The 25,830-nt window shown below is 36.4% G+C and overlaps 1 protein-coding gene across 1 annotated transcript in view; it reads right to left on the bottom strand.

Moving 5' to 3' along the window:
• Positions 1-885: 885 nt before the first annotated feature.
• Positions 886-25,830, bottom strand: part of LOC122146136 (dachshund homolog 1-like) — a 108,093-nt gene continuing 83,148 nt past the window's right edge. Inside the window, exons 7-11 of the mRNA XM_042763854.1 lie at positions 11,406-11,550; positions 9,212-9,359; positions 6,677-6,820; positions 5,957-6,025; positions 886-1,757 (exon numbers count right to left, since the gene is read on the bottom strand). Coding sequence (XP_042619788.1) covers positions 1,717-1,757; positions 5,957-6,025; positions 6,677-6,820; positions 9,212-9,359; positions 11,406-11,550 — 547 coding nt within the window. The 3' untranslated portion in view covers positions 886-1,716. The remainder of the gene's footprint in view (positions 1,758-5,956; positions 6,026-6,676; positions 6,821-9,211; positions 9,360-11,405; positions 11,551-25,830) is intronic.

Below are 25,830 nucleotides of genomic sequence, written 5' to 3'. Positions count from 1 at the left end.
TTGATTATCCAATAAGTGCCTCATCACCATCATCATCATCTACTTGGTACAATAAAAGCCTGTAATCTATTATTTAATATATTCAGTATTACCATTAATTAGCACAGTGTAATTTATTTCATCCGGCTGAATTGTTTCACTCTTTATTTAAATGTGACAGATGGTATTGCCATGATTACTTGATTTTTGTTTTTATAAAGAAAAAAAATGTTATGTATGTGAAGGACTGGAGAAGATGCTTGCAATCTTTGCTGGCAATTATTAAAAGTTCTGTCAAATAACTGAAGAATCTTCTTAATTTGTATTTATTTAATTTTTTTAATAATCAAAAGAAAAAGAAGAATTAGACAATTTGTTGCCTACAATCCATTAAAAAAATCCATACTTTATTTTTATTTTTTATTATTACAATTCTGCAATTTGATGAAAAATTAAAAACCAAAAAAAAAGATAAATTCAATATGCAGTTTTTTTTTTTATATATTTTTTTTTATCAAATATCAACCACATGGGGAAATAATGAAGAATTCTTTTCAAGTTATATTCCCTTTTTATCTCAGATTAAAAAATGGTCTAACAGTATTTTGTCTGCAACTTTCCAATGGGAACCTGTTGCATGTATTTAACAGAAAAATAAATAATTATAATATGATACATTAAATACTTATTATTTAAAAGGGCCTATCACTGAAATTAATACACCGAATTGAGTGTAATGGTGGTCAGTAACATTTGGTGATCTGTACAACTTTTCCATAAATTTGAGATTCAATCCAAACAAGAATTAGATTCATGTCACTGCAAATTGAAAATATAGCTGTTAAAAAGATAATATTGTTCATCAACTTTTACTGGGTGTGAGTGAATAAACCCTAAGTACATTTGTTCAGCACAGTTAAGTATTTATTGAATAACATGAATTCAGGACAACACATTTACATGCCTGCATGCTTCCTCACCATAGTGGCAGCGGATTGAAAGAACGATGGCTCAGAAACAAAACAAATCTATAAATTCAATATAAACGTTGGTATTGTTCTCCTAATAGATCTACTGCATACACAATACCAACTTTTAACATTATATACAAATACCAAAGTGAGTGAGTTAACCTATCTTCTGTTCTTGTATATACAATAATGATAGAAATGAAACTTGATTGTTTTTTCTTCTAGTTTAGAAAACATTAAAAGCAAATATTAGTCTTTTCTGTTGATCAACATATATTCAAATTCACATTTTCAGAGGTTCTTCTCCAAGTTTGTATCTTTAACATCTTGGCAAATAGTAATGACATTAAGGATTTATGTTTATTTTTTTCTCTTTTTAATACAAAACAAAACCTCTGAATCAGATTTAATTTCCGAAGCTTTCTCGCTGGTTTAAATACAGTATAAAAAAATCTTCAGTGCTGTGAATTTGTTGTAAATATTATCACCAGGTGCACTGAACGGTACATTTTACTGTGCTCAAATTGTCGCCTTCGCCAGCTTATCATATCCAATTCCACATCTGGCATAACATAACATTTATATCAGTGAGAAAAAGAGTCCTAATACTACATTCGGACACAATCCATCTTCCACATCGGTCCAAGCATAAACCCTTGATGCACCTCTATGAGCGATTGACCTGCTTCTGTAACTTAATTAGCCAGCAAAGGGCCTCTGGAGAATCTTCATAAGATACACGCCGCCAGTCTTCAACGCCATGATGTTAGTACATCACTGTGGTTTTCAGAAAAAGTCTTCCATCTGCTAATGATAAAACAAAAGGGAGAGAAAAATAATAAGTATACTGAACAGAATGGAGCAATAAAGTAAGGATAAGTAACAGTGACGCAATGCAAATGCATAAACCCTGGATCAATGTGTCACATTTTAAGAACATAACATTGCACTCATGATGCGAAGCACATCACAAATGACACTTTTTGCATTAAGTGCAAAAAAGCAGACATTACTTTGCAATGCCTTCTCCAACATGTGCGATCTAATGAGCTTTGTCCATTTCCAGAGAACCTTCGTTGGCAAGTGCATGCTTGAATGAGCGGCAGCTCTCTTTGCTTCTTCTGGTAAAAGCATCTGTTAGGCATGGCTCAGAAGCTTGTTTGACGTTTATTACCAGAACATTTCCTTTGTGTCCGGGAATGCTGCATCACTGCATTCAAGCAGTGTTTCCTCTCTGTGGCAGGGCAACTAAATAAATGTAATTCTGATGAGCAAAAGTGGTGACTAATCGAGGATGCTCTGTGTTAAAATTGGCTTAAACAAGATTTATATCTCGAGTCTGACTTTCTTTTTATTGCTGAGCGATACCACAGATATGAAATCATTTTGATTGTGTGATCCATTGATTTTGAGTAAATAGTCTTTTTTCTTCTACTGTTAGTTATACATTGCTAAATATGTGCATTGCGATTTTATTTCATTCTGAAATATATACATATTGATTCATATGAAACTAGTAATCTAATGGACATTGATTAATTGCGGCATGTGCATACTGTAGAGCTGCAATACGCCTTCTTGTTTTCTCTAATGTTATTTGTCACTCACTGGCCTCTTATTTAAAAAGAAATATATGAAATATGACCAAATATATGGCTCTAGGTTCACAGGGCATGTAAAAAATTAATCCAGAGCATCAACCCCATTATATAAATGGTATGTACAAATTTATTCAGATCACGATAAATGCATGTGATATTGTGTGCCTTAATTTGTCAGAATGCAGCCTATTTAGTGCTGGAGATGTTTAGTATGGTTGATGCAGTATTTTGATATCAAACAACAATTAAGCAAATCAAAATCAAACTCTAGATTTCTTATACTAAACAATGTAGAAAATATACAATTAAACTATTAAAATACAACAGTTAAATATACAGTTAAACAACCTGAGAACAACGATAACAAAAACTAGCAGAGAGTTAATCTTAAATGTACAAATTAGCATATTAATTCTGAGTCAAATGGAGTGAAGCTAAACTAGCTTTTGCAAACAGTGCCAGGAATGTTTCTTGAGTGGGAAAAATCGAATGACTGCCATGTTGTTTTATGAAAGAACCCCCCTCATTAAAATATGTTAAAACTTTGGCATTTTTATATTCAAATCAAGATGAAAAGTTCATTAAAGAGGATCAATATTTCATTAGATGCTAAATAAAACAAAGGAATTTTTGGCTTCTCTCAGCATAAAAGTCCTTTTAAAGATTAATTAATACATGTAAATTATGCAAATTATGCCCATGCAAATATTTTATGAAGACAATTAAGGGAACCATTAATTACTGCCTTTTTTGCTTCAGTGACATTCGTTCATTTAATTTTAAATTTCACTTTAACTGTTTTGATGTTTAATCTTGCAACAAAGAACTTTATCTCCCCTCACAGGGTCGTGTAAACTTACAGAAAACATCGAGAGGCGAGCACTGAGCATCGGGAAGAGATACCGGGGAGATATTATATTCGGTATCGCAAGGAATTAGTGGTGAGATGTGCTCCCAGAAGCACGGAGCCAGGAAAAACAGTCAAGCTTATTCTTGGAATGAATTCAAAACACTGGAAAAGCAATTAATAAACACAGACTGTGTTAATATAGCAGAATTACAGAGTGTGACAAAAGACAAATAGAAATAATTAGTTCTCTGAAATTATGCTCTCATTATTTTTTTTCCCCCAACAGCCAAGTGCTGAAATTATAGCACGTCTCTTTGTTTTTTTGTTTTTTCTGTATACGGATTGGAATAGAATTTTTCCCTCACACGCAAGTGTAATTTATCAGCATCTTTTTTATGTTTATGCCATTTGAGAGTAATTATGCCACACTGGTTGTAGGCCACAACAACCATGACATGAACACACACACACACACACACACACACACACACACACACACACACACACAATGTTGTTAAAACTTAACAGACGCACAAGCTGTTTTTATACACACACACTTCCTGTGGCCAGTTTTCTTTTCCTTTTTTTTAAGTCAATTCTTCAAGGGCACTGACTGAAAAACCTATGAAAGGATTGCATGTTTCTGAGCAATAACTACAGTTTTGTCAGTGAAAACATACTTTTTTACAGTTTAAATTACCTCAATGCCTCATATTCTACTATATCTGCTCAAAAAAGTATTGACAAAAGCAATTTGAGTAATGAACAATCTTCTCTCTATTGTTATGCTAACTTTCTGAATCTAGCAATTAACACTGGAAAATTATTCATCTTTAGACATAAGAACCATCATAATGCTAATGACATTATATGCTCTGAAAAAATTATTTTCTGCTCATCAAGTCAATGTCATTTGATTTATTTGGGTAAAACCTTGCACTCCTTGTACTGGATCTCCATTTATTTTTACTAAAAACTTCCTTCACACACACACAGAAAATTAACTAGGCTAATCAAACTGGGTTACGGGGCTTTTTACTTGCGATTGGGTATTAAAATACCATTTACCACATTCCATAGCAATTTCCACACGCTATTTTCAAAGGGAAATTGAGACCACTCAAGACGCCGTTTTCTGTATCACATGTGCTGCTGGGTACAATTAAAATAGACATCAGAGCGGCGAGCGACTTAACACTTGTAGTTTTAAAGGTGTAGTTAAAAGAGTGTGACTGAAATATTTGCAAATGGGCAAGTGGTTTTCTGTGAAACAATACCAGACTAAACCAGGTCCATAAATACCCATACACCCATAAAGTTCATGTGTATTTATTTGAGTGGGTGTGTTGTGCTCTTGTGAGGTAACTCCACTGTGGGTCATCTTCAGATAATGAAACTTCTTATTATGCTCATTAAATTGCATTGGTCTCTGCGGTACACAACATAGGCAGGGTCTTACTGTCAAGGGGATTTATCTTTAAAATGATTCTCTGTCTTATATCCAAAGAATCTTATCTTCATACTTCACCTATTGAGCTGAACACCATTTACCATGGTACATATACAAAATATATACTCCGAAAGTTCACACTTACATACAATAAATGGAGTAAAGGTTATGCATATTTAGTGCTGTCCGAGGGGAGGGCTCTGATCTCAGAATTTGGCCCAAACCCAGAGTACTCCCCCTATCCGAGGTTGGGATAGGAATAGTTAGAAGTGAGGAGATGGGGTGGTGAAGGAATGCAGGAAAACTGTCAAGGAACAGAGGTAAGTCTGCTGTGTGTGCATACACACACACACACACACACACACACACACACACACACACACACACACACACACACATATATATATGTGTGTGTGTATGTGTGTGTGTGTGTGTGTGTGTATGCACACACAGCAGTATGTACCTCTTATCTTGTTAATTGAGTTGATTACTGAAAGTGCTCCTCTCGTGTTAATTCGGTTAAATATCTTAATGTTATCCTCCTGAACTTTGTTTATAAAGCATCATATAAAAGAAGAATATTTCCACTGTTTTTGTCCATACAGTCAAAGTTAATGGGTTCCAAAAAAAAACAACAACAACAACAACAACAACAAAAAACAATATATGCAAAATATCTGTTTTTGTGTTCTGCAGAAGAAATTAAGTCAATAGGTTGGAATGACATGAGGGTGAACAAATTATTACCTACCCCTGCTGGTAAAAACTACAAATCAAAAGTAATTTTAATTGTCTCTGTGGACTTGTTTAATGTTTAATCTTCTCCTTGTTCCTCGTTTAATATCCTATCAAATTCCCTCACACACTCACAAGGAGTCAACTCTCCAACTCAGCAGACCGTGCCATTGTCATAATGCACATTTGTGTGATTTTCCCTGTCTAGAAATTTTCTCCTGACAGATCCCACTGATCTTGACCTTCCTCTTGAACTGTAGGATCTGTAGCCCAGATGGCAGGCTGCATGCATGAACAGCAGGCTGAGTTAAAGCGAGGCTCATATACTGGAGCTAAGCTGAGATTTATAGTCTCCTCAAAAAACATGTACCTTGTATTGTCCTCTCAGCATCTGTTCTGCCACTGCTGCGGTCAGTCTCTATCTCCTGGGTCAACGAGTCTGGCAAAATGAAAAGATAATGACGATTAAACATCCATGACATCTGTGCTTAATTAGGAAAGTTTTTCTAGCCTCATCTTTCATGATGGGCGGAGGGTGGATGTGCTCGGATCACTCGGGTCATGGAGAAACTTCAACCAGTGGATGAACGGTGTTACGAAAAGTGAACAGAGCATTTCTCCACATGTTAGCCTGATATTATGGATCTTGCTAAGCTCAGTTAACTTTATTTTGTTATTTTTATTTCTATTGAGATTTATTTTTTCTTAGTTTTAGTGATTATAGTACTTCAATTTAATTCAGTTGCCAGGGCAACATCTCTAATATATTTCAGCATTATGTAAAAATAACATTATGCAGTTTTCATTTATATGCTGTCTATTTCTTATGATTGCATTATTTATCATATGCATCTGTTTACATAAGAGATCACTAGTTTTTCCATCCTGTTTACGTGTGTTTTTTGTTTGGGAGGTTTTGTACTAGTTCAGAAGATAGCGCCCCCGAGTGTATAACAGTTAAAACACGAAAAGCCGTAAATACTCGTCAATGGCGGGGAAGCATTGTCTTCTAAATTACGAGATAACTCATCAGTGGTGGGGAAAGAGTTAATAAATTTAAGTATGTCAGTGTTCTGGTAAGGTGTTGTACCATTGAGTGATCTGAGACTTTCTGTGGGTGATGTCTGTTTCAGGGATTGCTCCGCCTGCTCTCGCCGTTTTGACTCATACTCCAGCGCCTCCTGCAATTTCCTCTTTGCTTTCTTCTCCTTCTTCAATCGCTTCTGAATGATCGCTGCATTAAAAGACACAAAAATGCAGCAGTCAGGGACCTTGGTCATATCCAGCGGTATTTAGGATATTAAGGACTAAAGAAAGGCGAGGTGAGTTTTCAAACTCTTGTCAGTGAGGAAATACAGTATTCATAGAAAAAAATGTGTCATTAGCGAAATAATTGAGCCAGCGATAACCTGGATTAACCTACAGTAGGTTAAAATGCCAGTGAGACGAGGTTAAGGGAAACTTTTTGTAAAGAAAGAGAGAGAGGCATGATGAATATTAAAAAGAGGAAAGCTGGAGGGCTGTAGGCACATTTCTAAGGTTCCTTCTGTAAAACTGGCTTAATAAGCTCAATTTGATTCATTATGTAAGATAAATACATAGTGAGACTATTAAATCGCACTTAGCAATACTTTTGTGCAGAAAAATCGAAATCATTTATTGATGTTAAATTGTAGATTCATAATTATATTTTCACACAATAATAGAGTACAATAGAGTATGTAACTAGAGGCCATCTGTAATGCACATATCACTTTTAATCTCAAAGAGAGTTGAAAATGATTAGCTAAACTATTATCAATCTGTAGTCCAATCATGGCCTTCCCTCGAGAAATGTTGTGGCTAATTTAGAAACATTTACCATATAAATGACTTATTCTTATACTACAGGGCCATTGAATGCTTGAATCTGATTGGCTGATGAACATTCTGAGGTGTGCAATTATTTTCTGGGAAACGCGCGGCGAACGTAGTTCCAAGCAACTATCTTGACCGCATTACAGTTCCACATCACTTCGGATAGTAAAACTGTAATAACAGAAATTACCGGACTAACAACAACAACAACATGACAGACGATTTTCCGATAGTAAATACACATGACATTTCTCACTAGCGAGGTAATAACAGCGCTGTTTAGAGATGCTGCTGCAGAACAACACTGTTGAGGGACACACAGAGGTAGCCTAATACACACAAGCTCTCTCTCTCTCTTTCTAATGTTTCTCTTTCTCTGTGTGTCTCTGTCTCTCTCACTCTCTTTCTAATAACTTCATTAATAACTGCATTAGAATGCTATCAACGGCTCAAGCCTCCATTACCAGCTTTAAAATGACGTTTTGGAACAAGCAAAAGAGGCATTGGATGAGATGCGGAAGAAATAATCCTACTCACAATAGCGATTTAAGTACAAAAAAAGGACGAATCCCTTTAAATATAACATCTGATCGATGTCTTGAGGTGCGGTAACCGTAGTATAAGCGGAATGATTGACTCCAGGCCGTTGAATTATTAGAAAAATAATGCACACCCGCCTCACGTCGTGGCCGCATTATTTTTCGAATAATTCAATGGCCCGTCATCAGTTATTCCTTACATATTTTTATGAATTTAACCACATTCACTTGAATGATGACTTTGTATTTCTTTCTAATGCACCCTGTGCATTTAGACGTTGTCTCTGTATGTAGTTCTTCTGCACACATAATCAATATGTGCTCATGTATTGATCGTAATGTGAATTTGCCTCATTTTGCTCGATTTATGACCTGGTCTCTATCACTTTGGCAGTATGTTTTACGTGTGCTTGTAATTAACAACTGAGCTTGTAACATGGCTTTTCAGATAATTTTATTGCAATTTTGCATTGAATGCTGTACAATATGTTTTAAAATGATGCATTGAAGGTCATTTGTTAATGATTTTTTGAGTGGTACTTGCCTATACAAAACTCAACACCAAGATGCTATGATTATTGTGGGTGGTTACTTATAGGCCCAAGATCTTTATGATATCTTCATGAAAATTGATCTCTAGAATTTTCAGCCGCCATTACTTTAGTGTCACACGATCCTTCACACGGCCTACTTGCAGTGCTTGCTTTCACATAATTTCTCATAAATATTCTTCCACAAAAACTTACCCAGAATACCTTTAATAACCACCTAGCAATGCCATTGTGATCATCGACAACATCTTAGAATCTGTCTACCAACACTATGCAACCACACAAAATGACTTTTACACATGTAAGCAACACTTCCATTTTACTCAGAAAATGTGAAATCTACTTAATACATTTTATCAGACAAAACGATAATGGTTAAATTTTATAGGTAATAAATACTCAACCTAATTAGTCAGACTGAGAATATATATTAATGAGCTGATTAAAATTAAGTAATTGACATGACATGTAGTATATTTTTTATATGGCTAGAAAAAAATATGTCCTCATAAATACGATTCACAGGGGCAAATATAGCCCCATAATGGAAAAGTTAATTTCTGAAATTGGTGTGTACAGTAAAATGCTTTGCCTTTATTCATGAAATGCCTCTACAATCATGAAAAGATATAATAAATCGTGTGTACTGTAGAGTATGAGTGTTTGAGTAATACACACCTCTGTTCTTCTGCTCAACAGCCAGTTGTTTCTCCAGGGTTTCTCTGAGCTCACGCTCTCTAAACAGCTCCATCTTCAGCTCTGTCTTCTCCAGCTGCACTTGTTTCTCCTGAGCACGGGCGTTATCAATTGCCACTTTCAGCAAACCCTGCAGCAGAAGACAAACTCACCTTATAAACAGTCCACACACACCTCCTGAGGAGTCAATGAACTGTATGAATGGTTTACTTTATGCTAGAGCAGTAGCACTTAAACTTAGGAAAGTATTTTGAAGAAAACAATCAGTCGATATTAACTCTTCTTAGAGCCCCCACATTTTTCAAAATATCATAGAAAATCAGGTTTGGAAGGATTTTAAATAAATTTATGAAAGCGACAGACAAAATGAGATCCTTAATGAACCTATACAGTAACTTCTGTTTGTCAGTTTGTGAAGTAGCAGGTTGTATAAGAATGATCAAATCTTGAGCTAAACAGTTGCTTTTCTCAAAACAACACTTCAAGCGATATTTGCTGTGCAAATGCGTGGTGACCATATTAAAACAACTGTTCCCTGTACGCATGCAATTAAGCCAAATGCAATGGGCTATATCATACTAATTGTTCCTTCTTATGACCCCAATTTAGACTAAGTTGCTTTATCTCAATTTTCTGCTTGGGTTCGTTTTGTTGATTTGTGTGTGAATGTTCAATCAAAACATTACCCTGAAATCATGATTAAAGATGACTGACTGAACTGAGTCCTGCTAATTAACAATGGGGCCAAAAGCAGCGCGATAGATCTGATGGCCATATCACAAGAGCAATGAGCAAACCTCTCACTCCCCATACTGTACCCACATCATTAGTCTCAGAGGCGGTGTTAATCAACTACATTCATCTTTCTGACTGGGTTTTACTTGCATGACAACCGCAGTGATGATCAAGGGAGTCTTGGCGAATATACAGTACGCCACTGTGCGTTTATTTTGATGGGAAAAACATCACAGCTGGAGGAGTACACAGGGAAGTACTATATTAACTTTTTGCCACACCTGACACAAACAACTGCACCCTGCGTAAAAAGACACTTCTTATTACAATTAAAAAGAAGTGTTTTTATATTATAATTATCATTACAATTTAAAATGACTGATTTCTATTGTTATATATTTCAAAATATTATTTGGTCCTGTGATGGCAAAGCTGAATTTTTTTAGCAGCCATTACTCTAGTCATCAGTGTCAAATGATCCTTCAGAAATCATTCTAATATCTAATATCGAAGAGATCTAATATCGAAGAGATCATTTCTCTTTTTTTGCAAGTTGCTTTAGATAAAAGTGCCTGCTAATGATTAAATGTAAAAAGCATAAATATTTCTTACTGTGTGAACGTCTGACTTAAATTCAAGCATTATGTTTATATCACTGCACATCAGCCCCCTTTAACAATATTTTCCAAACTTCAGTTTAAGATTGCTATAATTTGTGATGAACAACTTGATGTGCCATCTCCTTCAATTATGTGTAATCTTGAGCATCGCTGGTGTTTATTGTGTTATGACACATGATGTGATAAGATCATGACACGTGTCAGCTGGTCAGTCCACAGTTGGCTAAAATAAAATGTTACTATGGCAACCAGTTGATGGGCTGCTAAAATTCCAGATGAAACTTCTCTGATGATGATCTTTTTATTGGAAACACCATATAACTGAATTATGACTGATTTTCCACATATAATTTATTGCTAAAACTAGTAAGTCCAAATTAATTTATCAATTTGGTTCATTTGAATGTTTATTTAGAAATTTGGTTTATTTAGACATTATTTTTGGATGTTGTTTGAAAGTGTCTTTGGAAGTTTCACTTCAATCAGTTAAAAAGTCACCACTCAATACCATTTTCGAATATCTGCTGAAAAAATAAATGCTTAAACCAGTCTAGGGTATTTTCATGCTCTCAGCTGGTTTAAGCTGGACCCCCAATATATCACTAATAACATATATTCAACATAAATGTACTCTAAAACAAACTTTTTACTTGCCTTCTAGAATTTTAATAATACACACTGAATATGTATGACTGATTTTTACCAATTAACTTAGTAGTTAGCAGACCATATGAATCAACCATGGAGAACTTTATCAAGTAAAACTATTCATAGTGTGTTTCACTTTCTGCTAAAGATCTTCTGACAGAGAGGTCTCTTACCTGGATGTTAGTCAGAAGGGTCTCTATAGAAGACAGGCCTTCAGGGAAGAGGAAGGGTGAGGGGAATCCAGGAGGTAAAGTCTGACCCGCCAACGAGAGCCTCTCATAACTGTCTCTTGCTGTTGGCGTGCACATGGGGGTTTCTCTGGTGGCAAACAGAGAGACATACACATTCAGCACAACAGATGACACACTACATGTAGTACTGTGCCGTAAAATAAATCATTATTTTCCCGAATTGGTGTTTATACACCCAGATTGCTTCTGAGATGTAAAATTAACATCTATACAAGCATGCCCAATCAAGCACATATGATTGATAGCCCATTCTGTCAGTGTCACACGGCACTCTATTATTGATGCTTCTGTATTTATAGCTGCTATAAACGCTTGAGAGATTTTACATACAGATAGAATGAGAGATTCTTCTAAAAAAAATGGGCATTTGCATTTTTGGAAAGCATGTGTTCTTGGTAGCGTGGAAGGCATGGATATGTTGGGGGACAAAGCCCACCCTTTCCATATGGCATGAAAACTCTCTGATAAGAAAAGATTGCACTTAAGCAGATGCATATGGCAAGTAGAGATTATCAAGGGCCTTGGCTTCAACAAAGGCCATATGGCACAAGGTGGTGAACCCTCATTGACCATGTTTCAACACTACTGCCGCCCCCTCAGCAGACTGGCAATGCCATTTTGGGCAAATGAATTAAACCCCTCAAAGGAATCGGTGCATAAAAAAAATCAATATGATTGGATGAGATTCAAGGGGCACCCGGTAGAACAAAACAGAGGAGTAAAATAAATATCATTTATTTTCTCTCAGTCGATGGTTGACACATAAATGTGCAGGTGTAAAAAGTCACAGGTGGGGCTGCAGTTAAAACCCTCTGGAAATAAAAGAAAAAGGATTTTATGTCTTCCAGACAAATAAAAGCAGGGGCTGACACATTAAAGTGTATATATTTTATCACCTAGTCCACTGGGACTTCCTGCTGAATGTCATAAGGAGAGAAAACGCTGGGATGAGCACTCTAAAGTAGGCAGCATGTCTTTACAAAGAGCTTTCTGAGATTAATCACCATGTCAACTTGTTAAACATTATGCGGGTAAATGAAAGTAAATGAAAGTACCCTGTGTTACAAAATAAAATAAAATAAATAAATGAAAAATTAAATTTTCTTTATAGTGTAGCATTACATTTACACTTTATTCCAAAACAATTTTCAATACATCCAAAACATTTTAACGGTATGTGTTTTTTAGGAATTGAAACTTGGTTTTGCTGATTCTGTGCTCAACTATAAGTTACAGGAACACATTTACTGCAATAAAAACAGTTTTTAATTTCAAAATTATTATAATTCATTATTTAATAATTCCATGAAGTAGAATTCCATTCTACTTCATGGAATTATTTCATATTTTAATTCATAGTCTATTGCTATTATGACAATGTTTTAATTTTAAATATTTGTCTGCATGCAAATTTTTATGGAATCTTTTACATTAACACTATTTCAAAAATTAAAAACAAAAATATAATCATTCTTTATTCAAATCTGTTGTTATTCGATTTGAGTAACCTTTAAGTGAAATTTTACATAGAATATTACATTGAATCTTTGGAATTAACACTATTTTAAAATTTTAATTATTAGAAATACTAATTATTAGACATACATTTTGCATTTCGTGAAAATCAGATGACAGCAGGGACAAATAAGGAGGCATTAAAACTAAATAATCAAACGTGTCAGTTAATTTGCACTAATAATACACTGGATGATGTATCATTCTAAATGCATATCTAAATATTTGGCAGTTTCTTGTAAATAATTGTGATACAGTAGTTGAGGTTTGACCCTACATTTTTCAGTTACCAGCCAGATCTTTAACCACTACTACCTACCTAAATATAAAAATAAAAAAAGTGTTCTAGTCCTCTGAGTATGTGAGCATCATCTGAAAGAGAAAAACGTGAGCGTGGACACTGAGCAGATGTCCGGTGGTGCTGAAATGTAAAGCAGATTCCTGCTCACTTCCTGTGAGCAGCCACCAGTGCCTGTCAGTGCCCTGATGACATCATCTGCCATTCATCAGTTCCGTTAGGGCAGACCTCTGCCATCTGCTGCACCGACCATCATAACTCTACATCTATCTCCACACACACACACAAACACACACACACACACACACACACACACACACACACACACACACACACACACACACACACACACACACACACTTACACACAGGCCATCAAAACTCCACATTTATCTTAACAGTCACAGCCTTATAGAGGCTATCATAGGCCTGCATCCATCACTACACACACATACGTACAGGTCTCATAACCCCCTGAATCCATCTCCACACACATGCACAAACATGTACACACAGACTATCATAACTCACTTTAAACCACACAGCCCTGCGCTGACACTATCTACACGCTGTCATAGCATGCTGCCAATCACAGCAGAAGTCTCAGACAACATTCTGCCTGCTGCAAAACGAGACATCACACAGGCCATGTCACCAACTACCAGAACACAACAGGATGATTCAAATTGTCTAAAAGCCAAGAATGTCTCAGTAACACATTCTATAAAGCCTGCATACTGTATGTATTACATTATGGAAAAATTGAAAATGATTTTTAATAAACACCGTAGTTCATTATCTATTAGGGATGCACAACATATCAGAAGCCCGAAAGAGCTTTATTGCCAAGAATGTTTACACACACAAGGAATTTGTCTTGGTGACATGAGCTTCAAGTGCAGAAGAAAGTACAGATATAGTAGAGATGAAATATAACACATATAAGAAAAACAGAAATTTAAAAAATGCAATATGATACAGAAGTAGAAATACAGAGAAAAAAACATAATTGTTTTAATGAATGAACAGATATGTTATTTACAGGTGTACAGATTATGTAGTTTACAAAATGTAAAATTTTCAGATGCTATGTATAAATGTGTCAGTTATAATGGACAATATATAGTTGTGAAAGTTTTAATTGTTCAGGCAGAATATAGCCTGCATGAAAAAAACTGTTCTTGTACCTGGTTGTTCTGGTGCAACAGTTCAAAGAGAGAGTGGGCTAGATGTGAGGGGTCCGAAGTGATTTTCTTAGTCCTTATCCTCACTCTGGAGGTGCAAAGATCTTGGAGGTTGGGCAGGGGGAAATCAAGAATCTTTTCAGCAGACCTGACTGTCTGTTCAAGTCTTATGATGTCTGATTTCGTATCTGAACCAAACCAGAAGGTTTTGGATGAACACAGGACGGATGATGAGTAGAACTGGTTCAGCAACTCCTGTGGTAGATTGAACATCCTCAGCTGGCAAAGGAAATACAACCTCTGCTGGGCATTTTAGCAATGGAGTCAATGTGAGTGTCCCATTTCAGGTCCTGAGAGATAGTGGTGCCCAGGAACCTGAATGACTCCACTGCAGCCACAGTGCTGTTCACGAGTGGGGGGAATGCAAGGAGGGTTTCTCCTAATCATCTCCACTGTTTTGAGAGTGTTCTGCTCCAGGTTGTTAAGACTGCACCAGACAGCCAGCTCTTTAACCTCCTGTCTGTAAGCAGACTCATCTATGTTGTGTATGAGGCTGATGATGGTAGTGTCATCTGCAAATTTCAGGAGCTTGACAGAGGGGTCTTTTGCAGTGCATTCGTTTGTATACAGGGAGAAGAGCAGTGGGGAGGCAACACATCCCTGAGAGGCGCCAGTGCTGATCATGAGAATACTGGATGTGAGTTTGCCCAGCCTCACTAGCTCCTGCCTGTCTGTCAGGAAGCTGATGATCCACTGACAGATTGGGGAGGGCACAGAGAGCTGGGTCAGTTCGGCTGTGAGAAGAACAGGCATGATAGTTTTGATGGCCTAACTGAAGTCCACAAACAAGATTCTAAGTCCCACATCTATTGAGATGTTGCAGAATATAATGCAGTCCCATGTTGCATCATCCACAGACCTGTTTGCTTTGTAGGCAAACTGAAGAGGATCCAGCAAGGGTCTAATGATGTCTTCACAGATCTGTACCATGTTGTTCATGTTCATTTTTACATTTAGATTATTTTTGCTGTCATCTAAGACTCACTTAAAGTTAATTTATACTGTATATTATAATGTTGTGTTACCTAAATTTACTTGTACTGTATTTGAAATGCCTGATTTTCTTATTTTATTTACAATTTAAACAAAATATTCCAAAAAGTATACATTTTAGTATTAGTAATTTATCTGATTTGTTAAAGAATCATAAATAATACTTTTATACAAATAATATAGATATTTAATTATATGTTTAATTAAACTTTTTTTAAATTAAATATATTTAATTAAACATATCATTCTTATTTATTTATTCATCTGTAGCAATAATGGTGTGGAATAAGCTACACATTATGATTTATTAATTCAGGTTAGGTATGAGCAATATTTTATTATATATTCTATTCTATTCTATTCTATTCTATTCTATTCTATTCTATTCAATTCTCACAGGAACAAAACCTAACACAATTAGCACGATTATGAATTCTTAAACGTGCTAATTCATAATATACAACAGTAAATTATAAGCCTAAAATTGTATTTTCATGCATTTCAGTTTAAGTACCAAACCCCAGAATTAGGCTCTCATACAGAATTAATTTGTGTTTATATGACTCCCTAAATCATGCACAAACACGGTACGACTTGAGGAGCCTCTCTTCTGCCATCAGTATTCACCAACGCCAGCCAAGGCTTGGTAACAGCTGGTCCTACATTAATTAGTTTAAAGTATTTATTTCAACCATCTCAGCAGCAGATTGCAGAAAAACATAAGAGATTATTCAGAGCATCTGCAAATGCCCTGGAAACATCCAGCCAACCAACAGTTGAGTATCAGCCACCACTATTAAGACTTTACGATTCAAAATTCTTGGATGGAGGAAAGGCAGAGAGGAATGCTGGGAATCCGTGGAGGGTTTCCTACAATCTCTCCCCAATTTAACTAGCATTTTACTCCAGTTCATTACCGACAATGGGTGACCGACTAATGGATGTGTGTTTGCTTGCAATCAAATGTAACAGGGGGAAAAAACATAAGAAAATCTCTTTTTAATGCTGTTGGATGCCATCGTTTTGTGCCATAATAAACCGATCATGTAAACAGAGTGAATTATATGAATTTTATGCAATTACTACATCTTTGTCACATTCACAGCTCTGGTTCTTTAGATTCCAAACATGTAGCGAATCAGAAAATGAGAAACAATAGAGGAGAACTGGATGTCAGAAGCCTGTATTTGGTTTACAGCCACCATAGTCCTGGATTTAGTGTTGGCATTAATAATACATCATTGCTTAAACCAACTTCTGCTTTAGACTCAGCAGGACCTCGCCACAAACACAATACTGGATCACAGGGTGTTTTCATATTGCTGTGTTACTAGGAAACAATGTGTCATGCATTAGAAAGCAAACAGCACATTTCATCTCAAATGACCAATTCAGTTCTCAAATAACCAATATATGGCATTTTTTTGGTTAGTCTCCATTTACATTAACCACACTTGAGTGCGATTGTGTCTGTGAGCATTCTCTTGTTTCGAGCACTCCATTTTGGCCTGGCTTTAGCTGTTTATTTCCTGCCACTGGTCCAGAATCATTGACTTGGACTTAATTACAGTGCCAGACGCCAGCATGATGAAGAGAGCAAAGGAGAGAGCTGTGTTTTCCAGGTGATATTTCTCCACCGGGGCAGCCAGCAGCAGCTGTGACAGGTCCGTTTGCAGCTTTCTGCCTCAAAAAAATCTTTATGAAATCCTTTTAGGTCAGCCGTGTCACAAATAACATTTCATGCGCAACTGTTTCGCTGGATAATAGGAGCCGCAAATAAAAATGGGACGCTGTGAATACGATGCAGTTGGAATGAAATGCCATAATTTAAAACAACGCACATACTCACAATCACACGTAAACATGTGCGCACACTCACGCACCCTCCCTCCCTCCCGTGGCAGCAGTGGGAGTCCTTGACAGTGTGGTAGCAATGATAAATCACCTTTCCTGTTAATTCTCTCAGTCCTTATGTGTTGTTCTGCTAAAACAGTGGCTCAGAAATCGACTTGACAAACTATGAATGTAAAAAATATCACTTGGAGGGATCTGGGCTTATCTCCAATTTACATGCTTTTAGATTTGTATTGTGAGCTGCATTTGGACAAGGCTGCTCTGAGGAAAAGGGCAGAGAGAAAAAAAGATGTATGCGATAAGAGATGATAAAGTGTCTCGATGTCTTTGATATCTTTGATGGAAAGTCACGACAAGGAGAGCGTAAACCACTCAACAGATTTTTAATATGATAGACAAGGCACTCTGCGATGAATTGAGTGGAAACCTTGGGAAATTTAGCAACATTCTCTCAATAAATAGCTTTAATTGACCTTGGGAGCTGAAAATGTGCCATATGTTGCAAGTTGCAGTGTTTGAATTGAGGTCCCAGTGGACCTTTCAGCTGATTTCTCCAATGAAGGCACTGAGCCGGAGGAGAGAGAGAGAGAAAGAGAGAGAGAGGGAAAAGCACTGCAGCATTTGGCTAGCCAGTCACTGTGATATATTGACAGGTGAAGCCTGTGTCCTTGCAAACCTGTGTTCCTCGCAGCAGGAGAATTGAATGTTTAAAACGTGGAGGATGTCAGTTCTCCTCTCCGTAAAGGCTGCCGCTGCCTACAGCAGACAATTACATTTTATTTGACCTGCCAATGGGGCTGAAGAAGTTACCTCCTTCCAGGGGAGTGGTTATGACCTTTCAGTCTCATAAATGGAGAAAACAGCGCATTACACAGGGGCTAATCTTTAAAACGGCATCATCTTCTTTCTCTTCTGCATTCCATTAAATAGTTCAACAGCAAACTGTTTTTACTGACCTAAACCAAAACTTATATAGCCTACGTTTAAAGTGTAAGTGTCAGACTGCCACCAATTTCCGTAACTGCTCCGTTTGAAGAAGCGCTTTTAAAAAAATGCAAAAGCATCACTTTCTTTCTCCCACTGCTTCTTGTCTACTCTTGCACTATCCTAAAAATTAAAGACAAACAAACAGGCAAACCAAACATTTCAAGAACGTTAAAATAAACTAACAATTAATAAATAAACAAAAGAATAATGAAATGAATGAATGAATGAATGAATAAATAACATTTGAATTGTTAGAGAAATGGATAATATATGGATAAAAAAAGGATGAGAAAGAAAAAGACCAATCACTTCTTAGAATGCAAATATTATAATGAATTTAAACTGAATTTGAATTGAGGTGTCAAATAGAATGTAGAATTGCAATTCGAATTTGAACACAAGAAAGAAGAATTCGGATAATTTGAAATTTAATAAAAATTTATGTAACTGTAATTTTAACTAGAAAATCAGTTTTTTTTTTTAAGTTTTAAAAGCCTTAAATATAGGCTTTATAGGCATTATACTGTATCTCTCTGTATTATGACAGAGATAGACGTACTTTGATGGAATGACAACATTCAAAAGAGTAATAGAATGACGGATGGGTAGACAGACAGGCAGACAGACAGACAGACAGACAGACAGACAGATAGATAGATAGATAGATAGATAGATAGATAGATAGATAGATAGATAGATAGATAGATAGATAGATAGATAGATAGATAGATGTCCACAAAGACTTGTGTAGAAGAACAACAGCTAGATCTGCAATCCCTGAATATCAACACTTGCAAAGCAGCAAGAGAAAATATCCAATTTTAGGTAGGCTTACATTTAAACCTTTGTTTTGTTTCGATGTTTGAGGAATTTCAATATATTGCTGCCCTGCAAGCACTAAACAAAACAGAAAAAAACAAGAAAAAGACAAAATAACTGAAAAGGAAAGCAATTCTACCTTTACAGCACGTGTACACATGGAGACCACAGTGAGAAATGTGTGCTGTGATCCATAGTGGGCAAATTCCTTTAGAATGACTTAAAGGTGCATATGTTGTGCATATGGGCATGGTAAACACAGACACTATAACATATGAGTTACGGAAACACAGCTATCTAGCGCAGAACCGCTAACCCCACTAACACCCACTTGGCTTTGCTCTTTTCTGCTCTTTAATTCCAAGATGAAAATTAGCCATTACGAAAATTCCTGCTGAGAGTCAAAGTCAAGTGCTGGAGTCGGTCGGCCCTGGATTAACAGGTAACATTTGGCTTGGAAAGCCTTATCTCTGAGAAATGCAAAGTGGTGTTTCTCTCTCTCCACTAATGTTCCCTACACTTAGAGATTAAATCGCTTGCTGCACAAACCCATTTGAAAGCACAAGAAAGGTGAGGGGGATAATCAGCACAGGCACTGGGCCGTGTTTCCTAAACGCGCTCCCAAACATTACTGTGCACGGGCATAAAATTAGCGTCGGGACCTTAAAACGCTGACATTTCGCATGACTTTTGGGAAAGTGACACCATCATATTTTCTTGTAGGATATCATTAAATTTCAACTGCCCTGTGGCAGAGACTTTCCATTAATAACCAATTCTGTGTGTCACTCCGCGCCCCTCTTCTGAAATAATGAGTCCTTTGGTTTGGCTTAATAAATTGAAACATATTCTCAAGGCCACGCTGAAGACAGCCGCACAGATGGGCAGGCGAAGGGGAGGAAATCTTCATAAATCCTTAACTGTCGCACACGGTCAGTTTATGGTGAGCAGTTCAACACCAGAGGAAAAAAAAGAAATAAAAAAACATGCCTTGTGTGGTTGCAGCTAACTGTAGCAGGAGATCAAACCACAAACTGGGAAGATTATAAGACACATTCACAGTGCAAAAAATGAATCTTAGAACAAATAAATAATGAAAAAAAAAATATTATATATATATATATATATATATATATATATATATATATATATATATATATATATATATATATATTTGGTTACTTCTCTCTCGAAAGATCTAACAACTTATCTTAGATAAACTTATCAGCTTTTCTATCATTATACTTTTATATCATTATATCATTATACTATCATTATACATATATACTCCAATAATCATAACAGGAGAGGCAGATTAATGCATTTTTTTATAGTTCAAATAGACCTGTGGTTTTGTGGTTCAAAACCATTTGCCCTGTTCTCAACATGACATGAGTACTTAAGTATTGCCACATCGTTTGATTGCATTATTATTGCATTATTTACACAGTTGTTGATATTGTCAAAATCAACATTTTGTAGCTTATCGAAAAAAGTCTTCTTAGACTCCTTAGACATTTCACCCAAATTGATTCATCCTGTCATTCCAAAACTGTATAGCACATAATTCTGCGAAATGCAAAAGAAATGAAATTTTTAAGTTTTGAATGTTGTTGTCCAAACAATTACTGTCAATGAGGTCTAAAACAACATTGGATCCTATTGACATGATTCCATGTTCAGTATTGTCACAAACATCTTGTTTTCTGGTGGTGGGCCATACAGCGCAAAGTCTCTGATGCAAACCTCAGCAGAAGAAGATATCTTGTCTTTTTATACGGCCCGTGTCATATTTATTGCAAAAAGGTCAGAGTGTTCATTTGTTCAAAGTCAGCGTTTTTCCACTCTCCACCATGTAATAAATGCAGAGGGGATGTCATTACTGGACCGCTGAGGATTAAAGGCTTGACTGCCTGTGATGACTGCATTAAAAAGCACCCTCCACTTCTTTTGGTTCTTCAAGTGAGCGTCCCACAAGAAGACTGCACTCGCTATACAATGACAACCAACGTTGTCATAAACAGACACTCCTCAAAGGTGGATGGGGCATTCGTGAGAGAGGGTTGCATATCTCAATTAATAAAGGTAAAGAAGGATGATTAACTAATGCTCTCAAATGCCTTTGAATTAATTGCCTTTTAAAAAACAAATGTATTCAGGACTCGTATGTAGTGGAGGGTATTTTTTTCGGTCTATATGGGGGGTGACGATCATTATTCAGGCGTTATTATTAGCATGCATTACAGGAGGAACCAGGCCAGATTTATTGATCATTGAATGCTTATTGATGCACACCCAAAAGCTAGATTACTTCAATCACACTCTGGAAGCCTTCTGTGCAATCAAGTGCTAATCATCTCTAGAGATGAGTATGTGGGGATGTCTTTATTTATTTTTGTTAACTGGAATTTTCCTCAGCTCAAATCTGGTTGAATATATATGCTACATCTTTCAAGAATGCACACATCGAGGTTCTTACATGGAAACAAATGTGTTTTGGTGCCAATATGGAAATGCCTTCCACATTTTACACACAATGACATTAGAAATTCAAACAAGGAGTAAAAAACCTGACATAATCAAAACGCTTTGATAGAACAAGCACTTGAACACTGAGAAATGGAAGATAGTCTGCAGTCTGATCACAGTGGAGTGCATTCCATCGAAGACAGGCGGACATATTAATGTGATTCTCAGCAATCCTACAGGGAATGAGGATGTTTGGGGCGACAATTGACTCTGGCACTAATCCAAGCTCTATGTACTGAGCCGCTTTAGGAGACCGAAGATGAAAGACAAAAAGAAATGTAAATGTAAACTTTTTAAAAAGCAGAGCTTAGGAGCCCCCCGTCTGATGCTCTCTCTCTCTCTGTCTCTCATGCCCTCATGAGCAGAAGAAAATGAATGCAAATCCATTTGCGTCTAGTTCACAGCTATAAAAAAATACTTAGGATTTTTAAAAGCGGGTGATGTGTTAAACGTGTGGAAATCTGTTTTGATAACATTATTCATAACACTGGATTTGCGCAGCTTGAATTAATAACACTCCATTTACAGATGGAAAAAAGCTGGCATGGTATTTCCAGTTAAAGCGATTAATTTTTAAACACCTAATTGACAGGCCAGGGTTAGGCGGGAAAAGCAACAGCATCTCTGGGCCTGTGGCTGCAAAGTCAAGGTGACTGGAACACTTAAGTGAGCTTTCAAATGCTGCGAGAGAGAAGAGAATTAGTCCCCCCCCCCTGGTTTTTCTCCTCCCCCATTCTCTTTTATTAGGAGTGATTTTGTTCACAGTCAAAGGATATAACAGCCCTAAGTATCCATTAATAATTACGGAACAGTGAAATTTTTCAATTTGACACACTTTGCCCTGAACTCTGCAGCTTAATAAGAGAGCAACTCTACTGTGTGAGCACTCCAATGTGACATTAAAGGGACAGTTCACCTAAAAATGAATTTATAACACTCTTGTGTCGTTCCAAACCTGCATGCTGTTTTCAGAATACAGGAGAAGTTGTTTTGAAAGTGAGTGGGCTCCAAACAACAAAACAGAATTTTCATTTTGGGGTGAATTATCCATTTAATAGGGTTTTTTATGAAACTACAAAGTGGAGTCTGTGTTTTAAGCCAGCAAAACATCATTTTTAATTGTTACGTCTGGTATATCAGCCTCAAAACATGCTGTTTACAAAACGAAACTGTGCACAGAAAACAATGATCTCTGAGGTATTTAATTGTTATGTCTAGGACGTTTGGGTCATAAGAAGTCAGGGTCAGACTTAACTTACCACAACAGTTGTTCTTAAGCTTTTCGCATTTTGAATCACAAATTAGCAGAAATGGCATTGCTAATTGTTACATTTCATCTGTCCAAGGGCAAACAAATGATAAATTTGTTCACAGCAGTGCGCATATTGTTAAGAGCAGATGCTCGGATATGTACTTAGAATTCACAAAGAGACTGTCTGTGCTGCACATTGAACCACGTTCATTGTAATTGCCCTTCTAGTGCAAAACAAAAAGAAAGTCGCTTGCAAACTGAGAGAATGGAAAACGGTGGAACTAGTCAAAAAACGAAGACCTTACCCTCTAGGCCAAGAGCTGCATCTTATCTTTTTATCAGAGCAGGTGCAGCACATTTCTCCCTTTGAAATGAAGGGTAACATAAAACGGCCCTGGCATGTTGTGATGGACAAGGAGATTTCACCTTCTCTAGTGAATGATAATACATTATTAAATTTGCCTCTCTGCTCGCGAGATACTCTTAGCTGACCACAGCATATTTATATCTCTATCTAAGCCTTACATCTTGGCAGGAGAAAACATTCTGTCACTTTTAAGGCATTTCAAAGATTAGAAAGAACCACTTGCTTTTCAACATTCCTAAAAGCACTGTCTTTCTTGTGGAATGTGATTAGCAGTCCATGGTATCACGTAATGGAACATTCATGAGGGAGAACAAATATCCAAATGAAGCACCGTGTCCTGGAGGGACGGCCCACATTTGCATCATCAGCACTATTTGTTTCGCTGCTCGCAAACTTGATTGATCTTCTATTGAATGATTTTTTTTTTCTTTTTGCACCCCTTCATTTCGACAGAACACACTGACAAGTTGTTTGATCATACACCGTGATTGTCTGCCAAGTCACATTTCAGATCCCCATGGCTAATGATCCAGCCTTTTGTCTTAGGAAAAGTCGGCCAAGTCAGCACAAGCCTCAGTCCGTTTCACTTTTGAAGCCAGGACCGCAAAGACACTTAAAAAAAGGCGATAGAAAACATGCTTGGAAAGCAAGTATGTCTGATGAAAGGAGAGTGTGCAAGTTTACTGTGATCAGACATGGAGTTAAAGAACCGGAGGTGTGTTGTAAGTAACATGTTTGCTAAGCAAAAACCAATGTCTCTATAACGATGCAAGATGGTGGTGATAAAACTGCCGGACCGGAAACATTTCTAAATTATGTAGCTACTGTATTCCTCGCTCAATAGTTTTGGCTTCTGGTTTCTTTCTCCAACAAACTAAATGATCAGACACCTGCACGTATTAACAGAAATCAGTGCAATACATTACAAATAATGCTTGTTATGCAGTCAGTCAAAAGTGAAATAGGAAGTAATTTGTAATACTACCTTTTAAATTTACACCATAATGTTTAGCAGTTACTTAAGTAATAAATATAAAAGTTGATGTTTCTGCCTCAGAAAATAACAAAACAAAACAAAACAATAAAAATAACATTTTCAATTTATTTCTTGTAATTATGACATCTCCCACCTGTATCAAATCTAACAATGCAACTTTATTCCTTAATTTAAAATGTGTCGTAATTACCATTTTTTTCTCTAGGTACAAGTAACTTCCTCTTAATTCCTGTATTTACAGTCAAATATAGTGGAGAACATCTCCCTTTTCCATAATCATGCCTTTTGACATGTTATATGATACAGTATAAATCAAACATCATAATGTTTACTTTGCTCAAAAGGTCCACAGGATTTGTACAATTTCCTGCAGTATGCTAAGTGAAATTAGCCAGATTATTTCTCAAGTGTTACGCTCTAAATGAAATAAAGCCTCCGTCCTTGGGGTTTGTGAAGACAATTACATCAGCAAAGCAATCTAATGAGTTTCCATTCTTGCACTGCAAGAACAATATCTAGTTCTGCCAGAAAAAAAAAGAAAGAAAGAAAGAAAAAAAAAACAACACAGTAGATTTTCCCACTCTCTTCACATCTATTAAATTTAATGTCAGGAAACTTGAAAAATCCAAGATCTTACAATGTTAGTCCATCTGCAAGTAACAATACACAAATGCAATGTTACATGCAATCAGATTAACTATAAAAGAATGAAAGCATGATTTTTATACACCACATTTTTTTTTTTAATTATTCCCTTTTTTCTCTTTGATTTCAGATTTTAAAAGCAAAGAACTTTTATTTTCATGTCTTTTGATGTTTTTGGGGATGAGGTAGTTTATAACGAAATCATATAATGGCTAACACATGCTTTGCCATTCACTGACCAGCTGGCAAATTATTGGAGTGATACTGCGGCTGCCATGCTCCATTATTCATTTGACTGCATCCCTGCGCTTGTCTGTTTTGCCAAATCAGATCCGTTTATTCCAAGCACATTTAATGCTAAATTCAGAGGAGGGGGTGTATGCATCAATCACGCGCATAACCGAAGTCATGATGTACTGTCAATAGGGAGACTTGGTGATGGTATGGTGTTATTTCAAAGTTTCACAATATGCCTGTGATGAGGATGTGGTCATTTATGAATTTGAATAACATGGTAACTACGAAAAGGGGATAGGGTAATCATATATGCACTCATCAAATGGAGACATCAAGATTATTTGTAGCAATACTCTTCAACAAGAAGTGATGCTTTATGTAGACTTCATAGACACAGAGTAAATTTTGTGATCAGACATGGTAGTTTTTTCCATTTTTGGAAGCACAATTTGAAGCCTCATTACAAAATGTATTGCAATAAAGTACTGAAAAAGTGCTTGTGCATTTTTACAATATGCACGTCCTTTACACAAATCAAATTTTGCAAAACGTAACACATGCCATGGGGCATCAACATTACATTGCCACACATCAGTGTCATCAAATGTGAC

The sequence above is a fragment of the Cyprinus carpio genome, chromosome A9 (genome assembly GCF_018340385.1).
Source record: "Cyprinus carpio isolate SPL01 chromosome A9, ASM1834038v1, whole genome shotgun sequence".
Classification (NCBI taxonomy): Eukaryota; Metazoa; Chordata; class Actinopteri; order Cypriniformes; family Cyprinidae; genus Cyprinus; species Cyprinus carpio.
This window is presented reverse-complemented; position numbering and strand designations above follow the sequence as displayed.